At 40.2% G+C, this 13,154-nt stretch overlaps 4 protein-coding genes across 4 annotated transcripts; 1 reads left to right on the forward strand and 3 right to left on the reverse strand.

Moving 5' to 3' along the window:
• Nucleotides 1–273: 273 nt before the first annotated feature.
• EMWEY_00045280 (hypothetical protein) lies at nucleotides 274–905 on the reverse strand (the record flags this gene model as incomplete). Its single annotated transcript, XM_013482993.1, has 1 exon — nucleotides 274–905. A coding segment is annotated over one exon (632 nt), but the record flags the coding sequence as incomplete, so codon positions are not given.
• A 3,300-nt stretch (nucleotides 906–4,205) lies between these two features.
• EMWEY_00045290 (hypothetical protein, conserved) lies at nucleotides 4,206–6,592 on the reverse strand (the record flags this gene model as incomplete). Its single annotated transcript, XM_013482994.1, has 5 exons — nucleotides 4,206–4,450; nucleotides 4,695–4,815; nucleotides 5,053–5,364; nucleotides 5,844–6,106; nucleotides 6,340–6,592. 5 exons carry the CDS (start codon nucleotides 6,590–6,592, stop codon nucleotides 4,206–4,208), a joined length of 1,194 nt encoding a protein of 397 aa, XP_013338448.1.
• A 1,959-nt stretch (nucleotides 6,593–8,551) lies between these two features.
• Nucleotides 8,552–10,928, forward strand: EMWEY_00045300 (MAP3K epsilon protein kinase, related; the record flags this gene model as incomplete). The annotated part of the gene is made up of 4 exons (XM_013482995.1): nucleotides 8,552–9,604; nucleotides 9,665–9,828; nucleotides 9,891–10,068; nucleotides 10,131–10,928. 4 exons carry the CDS (start codon nucleotides 8,552–8,554, stop codon nucleotides 10,926–10,928), a joined length of 2,193 nt encoding a protein of 730 aa, XP_013338449.1.
• A 58-nt stretch (nucleotides 10,929–10,986) lies between these two features.
• EMWEY_00045310 (hypothetical protein, conserved) lies at nucleotides 10,987–12,942 on the reverse strand (the record flags this gene model as incomplete). The annotated part of the gene is made up of 1 exon (XM_013482996.1): nucleotides 10,987–12,942. The coding sequence occupies one exon, from the start codon at nucleotides 12,940–12,942 to the stop codon at nucleotides 10,987–10,989; it is 1,956 nt and encodes a 651-aa protein (XP_013338450.1).
• Between the last annotated feature and the right edge of the window lie 212 nt (nucleotides 12,943–13,154).

Genomic DNA, 13,154 nt, shown 5'->3' on the forward strand with positions numbered 1-13,154 from the left:
TATCTGCTTATTGATGGCATATACACCCCAACGGGTTTCAGGTGTATAGGCAGATCGATCGGCATCGACAGGAATAAGAAACAAAAAATAATACTTTTATATGAATAAATTGGCTAAATTAAAGAATAAATAAATAAATAATAAATTAAATTAATTTATTTACTATCTAATTCATATAAATATAAAAAGAAAGCAAAAAAATCCAGCAGAAAATGACCTAAAGAAATACCTAAACCCTAAACCCTAAACCCTAAACCCTAATTTGTGTTGTACCTGCAGCAAGCGTCTTCTAGACTATCTAGATCTTCTGCATCTTCTGCAGCTTCCTCAGCTTCTTGCTGCAGCTGCTGCTGTTTCTGCTGCTGCTGTTGTTGCTGCTGCTGCCTCTTCCTCTCCTGCTGCTGCTGCATTGATGCCCTCGCCTCCTGCAGCTGCCTACTTTGTTCCTCTAAGGAGGGGAATGCCTCGCCATCAGCGAAGGAGTCCTGCTGCTGCAGCTGCTGCTGCTGCTGCTGCTGCTGCTGCTGCTGGTCATACTGTTGCTCATACAGTTGCTGCTGCTGCTGCTGCTCGTCCCTGATTGACTTATTGATGTTGCTACTGCTACTGATGCTACTGCTACTACTGTTAATGTTTCTGCTGCTACTGCTGCCGTAGCTGCTGCTGCTGCTGCAGCTGCTGCTGCTGCTGCATGTGTCAGCATCTGCGGTGTCACTTCTCTTCCCCCCAGTGTCATGTGTAGATGTGTTGCCTTCCTCTGTTGCTGTTGAGTGTGTTGCTGCTGCTGCATCTGCTGCAGATGGAGTTATATCTGCTGCTGTTGCTGCTGCAGCTACTTCTGCTGCTTTACCTGCAGCAGCAGATGTTACTGCTGCTGCTGTCTTGGGCCTGACGCCTGGTGCCATGGCTATAAGGAGAGGAGGCGAAGAAGGCTATAAATAATTTATGCAGGTTATGTTGATTTTTTTTGCTGCTATTTATTCGCTGCTTCTGTCAGCAGCAGCAGCAGCAGCAGCAGCAAGAAAAGAAGTCACCGCGGCTCCTAGCAGCATCGCCGTAGAGGCGCTCAAGAAGAAGAAGGCACAAAAGATAGAGATGACGAAGAAGAATAAAATAAAGACAAAGAAATATTAATTAATTGACGCAACAATAATCAACTTGCAACTTTAGTAAAAGGAAGCAGCAGCAGGAGCTGCGGCTGCTGCTGCTGCTGCTGCTTCCCCCGTCCTGTTTATATATGTATAACATGAGTTGCAATATGAATTGCATGCAAAGCCCCATTAAATAATATATTAAAATAATTATTTTTCCATTTTCTTTCTTTATTTCCTATTTATTTACATTATTTTCCTTCTAATCCGCGAGTTTCGTGGTTTTTCTCCTCCTATTTGCAAATATACCCACCGCCGCGACTGCCGCCGAGGAAGTATTTCTGTGGTTAATTTCCTTCTTTTGTCTGCGATCTTTAACAAAAATAAATAAAATAATTTATTTATTTTTGATTTTTCTTCTTTATTTACATAAAATATTCTCTGCTTTCCATAAATAGGTGTATTTCTGCGGTAGTTGGTGACGGCGAACTCTTTCAGGTGTACGTACACCTGAGAAAGGCGTCGCATTGTATCTTCTTTGTATGTTGTTGCATTCATTTTGTTTGCAAAAGTTTCTTTAAATGGACTAATTAGTCATATTAAGAAGAAATAATAATATAAATAATATATCTTCTTTTATATCTCCCTATCCTGCGGCGCTCTTTTGTTACTGCTGCTCACTCACCCATAGAAAAAATTCAGGTGTACGTACACCGCAAATATATATATAAGAAAGAAAATGATTATATGTATTGGTCCTTTATGTATTCCCCTTTGGCATTTAGGGGTTCTCTTCTTAATGCTATTACAGCCTCTTATTCGTTTATTTAGACGTTTATTTAGATCAAGAGAAGAAGAAGGAGAAGAAGGAGAAAGAGGATTATCTTCTCATAGAGGAGAAGGAGAAGAAGAAGGAGAAGAAGAAGATGATGATGGAGGAGAAGGAACAACAACAACCAGCAGCAGCAGCAGCAGCAGCAGCGATGCTCTTAGAAGAAGACACAAAGCAATGAACGAACAAGTAATTAAATATTTTTTTTCCCCCTTTTTTCTTCCTTTTAATATAAATAATAACCCCTTTTCCTTCTCTTCTTCCTTCCTCCCTTTTTATTTCTTTTTTATTTCTTTTCTCTATTTCTTTTCTTTTTTTTTTGTGCAGCGTGGTGTAATAGCTGTCGATACACCCGAAGAAATAGACGAATTAAGGGCAGCAGCAGATGCAGCAGATATTCCTCTTTTTATTGATTATAATGCAACTTGGTGTCATCCTTGTACACGAATTAAACCTTTCTTTGAGGTATAAATATATAAATAAATAAATAAATATATAAATAGCTAGCTAACTAGCTAACTAGTTATGTAGCTAGCTAGCTAGCTATCTATCTATATGTCTGTATTGTTAAGGGTATAAATATCTTTGTTTGTTTATTTTCCTTATTTTGTTGGTTTTGTTTACGAGCCTTACCGTTTTATTTGCTTTATTTATCCATTTATTTATTTATTTATTTATTTATTTACATATTTATTTATTTATTTGTTTTATTTGTTTTATTTAATTGTTTTGTGGGATATTGTATGTCTTATTTAATTTATATTAAAGAATAAAATAATATTAATTTAGTTAATATAATAAACTTAACTAATTTAATTTAATTAATTAAATTAAATTAATTAATTTATTTCTTTTTTTTTTCTGCAGAGTTTATCAGAGAAGTACGAGGGAATATTTATATCTGTAGATGTTGATAAAATAAATTCATCAGATTTACCATCGGCATTACCAACATTTAGGGTGTATAGACGAGGAAAAATTATAGAAACTGTATGTTTATTCTATTCTTTATTTATTTTTATTTATTTTTATTTATTTTTATTATATTTAATTAATTATATCTTATAATTAAATTTATTTATTTAATTTTTTTGTCTAAATTGTTCTTAGTTTGTTATAGGATATAAATTTATAAGATATATGTATAAATAAGTATATATTAATAAGGTATATATTAATAATATATATATTAATAATTTATATTATTAATAATATGTATATTATATTAATTTATTTGTGTGTTATTTGTTGCAGTTAACAGGGGCGTATCCATCTAAATTGGAGGATTTTGTGCGTAGACACTGCACAGAAAGATAAATATTTATTATATATAAAATAGATTTGTATATATTATTATTGAATTAAATTAAATTAATTAAATATTAATTAATTTATTTTAATTAAATAATAATAAATAAATCTTTTTTATAACTTTATTTATCTTTATTTATGCTACGCAGCGACTATCTATCTGCCTGTACGTACACCCCAATTGCTTACCGTATCCATCGCAACACAAATAATTGAACTCTACTCTCTTTTTTATCCCTATCTATATAAATGTACATTTATATATTTTTATATATTTATGTATATAAATATGTGTACGATATGGGTGTGTATATGCATACACATACGTCTCTGTAGCCAATTCAGCTAATATATATGTATATATATACATATAAATATACATATATTGTATATATATGCATGTATATGTATATATATACGCGTATCGTTATATAGAGGTAGCAAAAATAAGGAAATAAGGAGAGTTGTTAATCTTATTTGTGTATGTTTTAATATTCCTTTTTATTATGATGGGGTGTACGTACACTCGAACTAAATCAGCAAACAAGAAAAGAAACAAGAGAGGAAGAAACAACAAACATACAACAAAAATGTTTCTTTTGTTGTTTTTCTTTTATAGACTTGAATATAAGGAGAAGAGTTTTTCTCTTTTTATTTACTTCTCCCTTATTTAATTTACCCCCTTTATTATTAGCAAGAGGTAGATTATACAAAGAAAGGAATAAAAAAAAGGAGGATAAAAGAGGGAGGAGGAAGAGGCACAAAATAGGAAACAAAAGTTAACTAAAAAAGCAGCAAACAAGGAAAAATAACGCATGCATGCATGCATGCATGTAGCGCATGCATTAGAATTTATTATTTGTATGTATCTATTATTTATATTTTATTGACATTTTCTCTCTTTTTGTTCATTTTTTCTTTAATATATTTCTTCTTTCTCCTTCGCTCTCCTCTTCCTCTCCTCTTCCTTTTTATGCCCAGAAGACCTGAGGGGCAGAAGAGGGAGGGAATGTTCTTGTTCTGCTGCTGCTTCTATTTGCTGCTGTTGCTGCTGCATTTGCTCTTCTTATATCTGTTTCTTGCCTTGCTGCTCCATACTTCCATCTCTTAAGTAATTCGTTAAATTCCTTCGCCTCTTCTTTACTAAATAGAGAGCCATAATCACTTAATACTTTATGTGTTAGTAGTCTCTCCTCACAAGGATATTTAACGGGCTCTGTATACAATAATAATGCAATAAATACACAATAAAAATCATTAGATTTATTAAATAAAATAACAATACGCATGCATAGAATGCTGCTCTGTCGAGGGAAACACAAGAAACAATGTCTAATTGAACTATGCAACTAATTATTAAAGGAAATATATAATATTTATATTATTTGCATGAATATAATTAAGAGGCAAATACTTAACATAACTACTACTGAATAAACTATTTGTGTGTGTTTGTTTACCTGGAGGATATTTATTTTTTATTTCTTGTGGCGATCCTTCTTCTACGAGCCTCTTTTGCACACGACTCTTTAGGCGAGAGGCAAGAAGAGCAGCAAAGAAGGGTCTGAATCTATCTCGGTGCTGCAAACAAAACGAGGAAATTAAATCAACAAATATGTAATACTCGATAGAAGACGAGAGAGGAGGGAGAAGACGTCTATTGAAGAAATGATGAAGGAAGAAAGACAGTAACAAATCACAGGCTTCTCATGTTCATCAACAAACAGCAAAATTCCACCAAAAGAACACCCTTCTTATGGGGAAAGCACGAAATTGAATTGGGGTGTATGTGCAGCTCCTTAAAGAAATCTGGCTTACCTCCATGAGGACATAAAGAAGTTCTTCCCATTTGAATACATCTGTTGGTCCTGCAAATAGTTTTCCGAAGTTAATGATGAATTTAAACAAGAAGACACTATCTAAAGAGAAAGCCATATGTAAGTAGAATTGTTGTACTTCTCTGCATGGTCGCCATATAGCGACATCATCTTGTGCAAAAAAAGATATAAAATCGCTATATAATGACATAACATTCCCTAAAAATAAACAAATCTCATAGCCAGGCAATTGGTAATTCACCAACAGTTGCACCATACGCCGACCATCAGCTGGATGTGCAGGATCAAATGCCTGAGGACAGCAGCAACAAGAAAACAAAAACAATAAGACATATAATTCAACATTTTATTTACATTTTATTTAGATATATATTGTTGATAATGTTATAGATATGTGCAAACAAGAGGAAAACAATCAAGACATTCAATCATAATCCTCTTTTATTCATATATCTAGTGACGTGTCATTAAGACACTAGACATAATCCCTTCAACAACATATCAATCAACTTTACAATATTTTAATATTTATTTTTATTAATGTTATCAACAAAAGCAGCAAGAAGAACAAGAAGGAGAAGAACAAGAACAAGAACAAGAGCAACAACTTGCCTGCCCATTAGGTCGATGAGGATAGAGTTGGAATGCTCTATGCATAAGAGCAGTATAAAGGAAAGGATAAGTAATTTTCCTATGTAATAATTCTGTTTGTACAGCCGATTCTGTTGCCTTAATTCTTAATAAATTACAATTACCAAGACGTTTAATGACAAGAATAAGGGATCTCAATTTCTGTAGTAATCTCTTCATTCTTGCCTTCATTGTCTCACATATTGGACCACCACATATTTCTTCTACTAATACTAATACTTCTCTTTGTACCATTTTATTCTCTAATTTTATTTGTTCTAATGCAAGACGACTTCCTTTTTGCATTGCGTCACCCTCAGCCTCACAAGGATAAAAATATTGCTGAGGTAATGAAGGACCAGGTGCAGGTGCCCAAGCACCTGATGGTAAAGGGAACGATCCTCCTGCATAACAATAAGACAACAATAAATAAATATATAAACTTATAACTTTCTCATCTTGCTGCTCCTTCTGCTGCTGCTGCTATCGGGAGGGAATACATAGAAGGAGAACAGAGGAATAACCTGAACAGCTGCTCAATAGGAATACATGTCATAAAAGAGAATAAATGTATACATAGACACAATGTTGCTTCTTAGGAAGCACAGAATGGTGTATTGTATAGTCAATTACTCACCTTGAGAGGGGTCCAGTGGTCCTCTTGGTCCTGGTTGTGGTTGACCACTGGCATCGGGTGTCCAACCAGGAGGATAAGTAGCAGGAGTATACTTATTTTTAGGAGGTAAAGAAGGAACAGGAGGTTTTTTTTGTGCGTTAATTCTCATTTGTCTTGGTTGTTGATACATTGTTAGATATTCCTCATTATATCTTATACGCATAGGGTTCTTACAGTTATAATTTTTCTGATTCTCCCCTACACCATCACGCATACTGCGGTGTCTTTTATGTGCACATACAGCACAAGAACAACCACAACCACGACCAAGAGCTAAACTATCAATTGGGAAAGAAGTAGAGAAACAAGACTGAAATAATTCTACTGTCATCTGCATTGCCAACTCCATCACCGTTCTTCCTCCTCTATCGCGTATAAATAAATTATTTGTCCTTGGTAACTCGGCAAAGAATGCCATAAAATCCCCCCTCTCTAAACAAGTATGTAAAAAGGGGTTTCCCCCTTCATCTGTGTACTCCATGGTTGCTGCTTCCTTTCCTAACAACTTATGTACACACCACAAAAATCTTCAAGACGGCAGACAGACGGAGCACGCATGCGCTGCTGCAGCAACAGCAAAACAGCCTTTTGGTGCTGCTGTTGCTACCAAATTCCTCTCAGACACAATCTATAAGATAATATAATCGAGGGATTATAACGGCTGTGAAGAGAGGAACGAACGCAAGATTCTACACCAGCCGTCGCAGCAGCTGTCGAGGTTCCTCCTCGGCGGAAAGCTCCTGGGATTGTAGAGGCAAGGGAGAGACGAACGATGCAGCTTCGTTTCAATTAAATCATCTAAAGAAGTTCTTTAAGTAATTTGACGGCCTTAAGAAGAAGCAGAAGACCAGGGGTTGTTGACCACTGGTGAAGAAAACCGTGACCAGCGGTAAATCTCCGTCGGGGTCAAGATCCCCAGGACCTTTGGTCAAAGAAGAAGCAGCTTGTAAGTAGCATACAGAAGCAGAATAAATGTATTTTCCAAGCCTTTTACCTGCTTTGCTTCTTGACCAACTCATAAAAGGCCCTGCAGGCCTTCGTTGGGTCTGCCGGATGGGGCAAGGGGCAGCCGACGCACTTCAGCTCTTGCAAGCTCAGACAGGGGAAGTGAAGGAAAATTAAACCTTTTTTTGTACCAATTTGAAAATACTTCTGACCTTAGGACCATCGGGAATCTCGTAAATTCAGAAGCCGTTGTTTCCACTTTCTCCGGAAACTTGGGCCCCCATTCCGCTAGCCATAAACCTGCCCTCACTTCAGCTCGCAAAGCGGCATAGATTTACAAAGCCTGGACTTGTGATAACAATACAATATAAAACAAAAGACAAAAATACTGTTTCATGCAACGTTTTCCACCTTGAAGAGTCACCGGGACGCAACGATACTGCACCAGCTCGGTGTTGCCTTGGAGGCGACGAACTGGGAAAGCACGCACGCTATTAAACTTGTTCTGCGAAAATGTCAAGAATTGTCGCAATTCAAATTTCAGACGTAAATAGATATAGAGAGAAAAACACAGGTTACTTTAAGAATATATATATTATAGTAGACGTGCACGCGCCGTTACTGCCGGGCGATTCCGATTGAGGAGCGGTCGCGCTGCGTAACCTCCCCATGTTGTAATAAAAATAGCATAATAACCCTTTAAAATAAAAGTACAAGTCACAAGATATACATTAAGGTATGTATTCCACCATATCTTGAATGTTTCAATCATGGATCCTGCAAGAGGTTCCTTCTCTGCAACGGACTGTATGGACAGCAATTACGATTGCTCGTAGAAGTTTCCTTCAGTCACTCCTCACAATACCTTCAAGTAGCTGCCCATGTTGTAGAAATTCACATATTGCCGTATAAAAGGCTCATGTTCTGATTGTTTTTCTCCGTTAATCTGTTTTTTGCGCAATCGCAATTCGCGCGATATTCTATTTGTTTTGTTTTTGTTTTTTTAATTTCAGCCGATTTCCACGAAAAGTGGGTATTCGGCTTGCGCAAGATTCCCGATTCGCACCTCGAATCGCAATAGTCAGCCGTTCCGACCTTCTCTCTTTCGTCCATCGTTTTCGCTTCGGTGATATTTGGTGAAAACGCGAACGTGACGACGGGAATCGGCCGTTTCGCCTGTGATCGTCTAAGTAGAGGAATCTGATTTTTTTCTGCAAAAGTTGTCAAGATGTTCGCCAGATGGAAGATAGCGAATACCTTCGCTAAGACAAACGTGGATACGATCTCTCCAGCACCTATCAACTCAGGAGATATTCGGCCACGCCGTGGTATAGGATTCACATCAGAAAGAACATTTTTGCGGAAAGGTCATTATTTTTGCTTGATCCAGTATACCCCATATCCTTCGACCTTTGTATTCACGGAACCTGGAGACTATATAATCGGCTGTAACTGCACAAACAACTTAGGCAATTTGGTGCCAGTTCCTCTCGGCCCGTATCCGGAATACAGAGGAAGTTGTGGTTATTTGCGCATCAAGGTCCGCGATAGAAATATCTCTGTTCGTCAAGCTCCTCCAATCACGGCCCCTGCATTTCAAGGAAACGGATGTGGGGCATTTGAATTTTTGAAGGAGACAGCAAAGGGTTTTGAAGTGTTCAGCAGTATGGACTCTGCGGAAAATTGCAAATTCCGCATGATCCCAAAGAATGGCATTAATGCAAGTGGCAAGGCAATCAATGATAGTTGTACTTGTTCCTTCTCATTCCGTCGGATCCTTCTTGGAGTCGATCGTCCAAATCCAATTCGCCGTTGTATTCCCACCATCCCTGTCGAGGCGGCTTCCAATTTGAATTCAGACGGGAGCAACCATTTTACAGAGTACCAGCTGTCTGTTTCTCGTCGATTTGAAGTCTTTCTGGACACGCGACTAGGAAAGGGAGGAAATGGAGAAGTATTTCTTGCAATTGACAGAAGACACGGTGCTCCTGTAGCCATTAAGCGCGAACCAAAAGAAATGCTTCGACATGAGTATACTCTCATCTGTGATATTCGGATAGAAGGTTCTCTGCTGACCTATAAGGCCCAGGACCCCCATCCTTCCAAATTCCTTGGACTAATGGCACATTCGGTTGCCCTTGAAGTGGGAAATTCAGCAGTTGCTGCGGCTGTCGCTCATCACAGCGCTGTCGGCGACACTCATGATCATCTGGTTCTAGAACTTGTAAATGGAGGAGAGCTAAGAAAGTTGCTCAAGTCGAAATACAGCACAGGAATGCCGGTACGAATACTACATGCACACAATTTGTCCGCTATGAAATTCAAAGTCATGTGTTTTCAGCTGGAGGTGGCCCGGGCCTACATATATCAGATTATTTGTTCTCTGGTGCTTATTCATTCAAAATGCATAGTTCACCGCGACCTCAAGACGCAGAACATCCTCGTGAGGCACGGAGACACTTTCCAAAACGACGAATTGAAAATAATAGATTTTGGCAACAGCACGTAAGTCAGCTGTCTCCTGTGTCGTGTCTAGTAGCCTTTTCAAGGTTCCCTTTGCTGTACAGAAAGGTTAGGCCAGGACTTATCTTGACAAAAAACTACACAACCTGCTTCGCCTGCGCGCCTGAGCAATTCATACCCAACGGTAAAGGGTACAGCTACGGCGTGGATGTCTGGGCAGCTGGGACAATATTCTTCGAGCTGCTCACTGGAGAGCGTCTGTTCGAGTGCCTGAATATGAGCGTGAGACTATTTATTGCTTCTCTTTAAAGTTAAGCAGAGGCAATTCATCATGCATCCTATAGGAAGCCTCTAGGCAAATACCTGCATTCAAGGAAAAGGATGTGACTGACCGTCTGCCTTTCCTTCGGCAGGACGCTATGGAGTTTCTGCTGAAGTGCTTGACCAAAGACCCGCAGAAGAGGCCCACAGCTTTCCAACTACTTACAAGCCCGTTTCTATTTTCGCTCCACATCTACCAAATGCGAAGACGCATGGAAACGACCGATGTTTACCATTCGTACATGAATGCCTTTGAGAAAGGATGGGGGAATATAAGGCCTATTCAAGAACTGTTCATGGCGGAAAAGCTCCAGTGGGACGGCGATTCCAGTACATTCTTTTCCGAATGCCCGGACCCGGAGGCCGTCAATGTGGTTCTACCAGTATTTGAGTGTGTACCCGACTTCCAATCGCAAGACCACGGGATAAAGCTCGGCAATTGGATCCTTACGAGCGACGCATCGTTCTATTTAACCCAACGGAAAGTAGACGGAAGCTCACATGTTGGCCTAGCGGAGGCACCGACCCAACCGAACTCTAAGAACAGCCCAGCTTCAAGCTTTACTTCAACTGGTAGTTCCCCCGAACGGGGAGAAAGCTTCTCAAGCCCAGAGTTCATGAAGCTGCTTCCCGACAACCAGTTGTATCCCCAGCCAAATGGTTTTTTGACATGTGGGATGGGTGTCCCACGGCGGAGCTCGACGTGCTCGACATCCATCGGAACTCCAGTGCATGGATCTCTGATGTTTGGAGGTGCGGATAAGCTAACGGACGAAGAGGAGGAATTCGAAACACTAGTCAACAGAATCGACTTACTGTAGCGTTCACGGCACAACACTCAGAACACATACTCACATAAACCACCCACAAACACCTCATTCAGTACCCGCATCGCTTTAAGCGGGTGCTTCTTTCCTGCTGCAGCTTGGAGAGTAATCTTTGCTCTTCTTGCTGCAGCTCTAGAGCCCTGCCTCTAATCAGATGTCCACTGTTTTTCAACCATGCATCGTATGCTTTCACGTCGAATGTTGGATGCCTTTGTTGTTCTAGAAACCTGTCGCTTTTCCACACATCCCTAAAGTAACGTCCTCGGTTAACAGGATCAGTCCGCGTCCGACGCTCTAAATCACGCTGCTGTGCCTGAGTAGGGAATCGATTGTTGTTCTTCATTCGGCGATCGGCAGCAGGGCGTTTTGCGTCACGGCAAGCTTTGCTATTGTTTTCCGCATTCAGAAGAAGCTGCGACGACTTGGGAAGAGCAGCTGCCATTTCATCGAGCATTAATTGGCGCCTAAACAGTTCATCTCTCTCTAATTCTTGCACTCGCTGGAGATGTCTAAGTTGTCGTAGCTGCAGGTCTCTGTCTCGCATGCTGGCAGAAGGGTTTTCCCACGGTCTGCTGCAAGAGATGAAAAACCGAGGTATTGAAGAAATAGCCTCTATTTCATCTAGCTTGCACTCGACGCCCTTAGTCCCAGGTGTTTTGTTGCATCGTCGGTCAATGATGTTTGGTGCTTCATGACCCCAACCCGTAGCATGTCCCGTAAGAGTTGAATTCGTAGCACAGTCTTGTAGTCTGTGGTGAGTGCTGGAGGTGGTTGGCTGTGAGCAATTCTCTTTGTCAAGAACTTCGCGGCATCTTCTCATTCCTTGCTGTTGTGTTTGTGCACAGCGGCTCTGTGCAGACACAGGCTTATCCAACCGCCCTTGTCGTGGTGTCACCAAAAGAGAGTGGGGAGGTTGCAACAACTCACCACCACCAAGGTGAGGGGCCCTTTGAGAAAAGCTGCTCTTTGCTGCTTCCTCCACGGAGTGAGCACCACTCACAATACACGTGTCTTCCTCATTATCGTGACAAAGATCTCTAGCCGCATCTGGATGAGGATAAGGGCACATCTGATCATCGCGCTGATCACTGTAAAGACTTATTGGAGTTGGCTCCTGTTGCTGAAGCACGGCCTGTTGATCTTCGCTCCAAGGCGCGATAGCATTATTTAGAGGTTCTGGCAACAGCAATGTTTCCCCGTCTTCTGCGTTCTCAACAAGTCGGTAATGATACTGAAAGTACTGAGGATCTTGTAGCATTTTCTCTCCTGTTTGACGGTCTGTACGTACGTATTCTTGTGCTACAGCATCCCATACATAATATTCGTAATCCACAGGCTCTCCTTCTTCTTTTTCAGGGGAGAGAGGGAATATTGCATGATCGCTAACAGATAAAACATTGGAGGATTTAATAGGCAGAGGTGGAATATGCGAACTGGCAGAGTGCTGCTGGCTGTGGTTATGGTGGTGGTGGTGGTGGTGACGGTGCTGCTGCTGTTGTTGCTGTTGCTGGTATTGTTGATGATAAGGACACAACTCAATAGTTTCGCTATGCTGCTGATGATGCTGCAGATATTGCTGATGCTGCTGATGCTGCTGCCGATGGTGGCGAGGAAGCGGAGGGGAAAAGTTCACCGAATCGAATCCGTCAGTTTCTACTTCTATTTGAACTGAAGAGTTGAAGTACTCTTCGTCCCCTTCGTAGCAATGAGTGCAGCAGCAATTGCAGTGTATGTGGCTAGTTGTAGACATATTGTGTACAGGTACCATTGCCCTCTCTGCACTGTTCATGTTGTATGAATCAGCCCAAAAAGAGCCTTGCTGCTGCTGCTGCTGCTGCAAACGATCGCCTCGTTTTAGGGGAATGCAACCAAGATGGGGATCTGGCTGCTGCTGCTTGTGTTGTTGGTGCTGGCTGCTGCTCTTGTTCCTACTACGATTAGCGGTGCAGAGACCTGAGTAGCCACGCGGACAGGGATGCCCGCACAGGTTGCCTCCCTGTGTAGTCATACTTTATAATTGGTTGTGTTATATAGTCAATATAAATAATGGCAGCAACAGTATACATATAAACGCTTTAAAGGAAAGAGGAGGAAAGGAAATCGCCAGCTGTGGTAGTTAAGACTGACGACTAAGAGAGAAGACGTCAAGGAGTAGATCTCCATGAAAGTTTTTAGAAGACATTGAGGAAGAAATAAACTAAAAAAGAATCAAATAAAAAA

The sequence above is a fragment of the Eimeria maxima genome, genomic scaffold, assembly GCF_000499605.1.
Source record: "Eimeria maxima Weybridge genomic scaffold, Emw_scaff897, whole genome shotgun sequence".
NCBI classification, from domain to species: Eukaryota; Apicomplexa; class Conoidasida; order Eucoccidiorida; family Eimeriidae; genus Eimeria; species Eimeria maxima.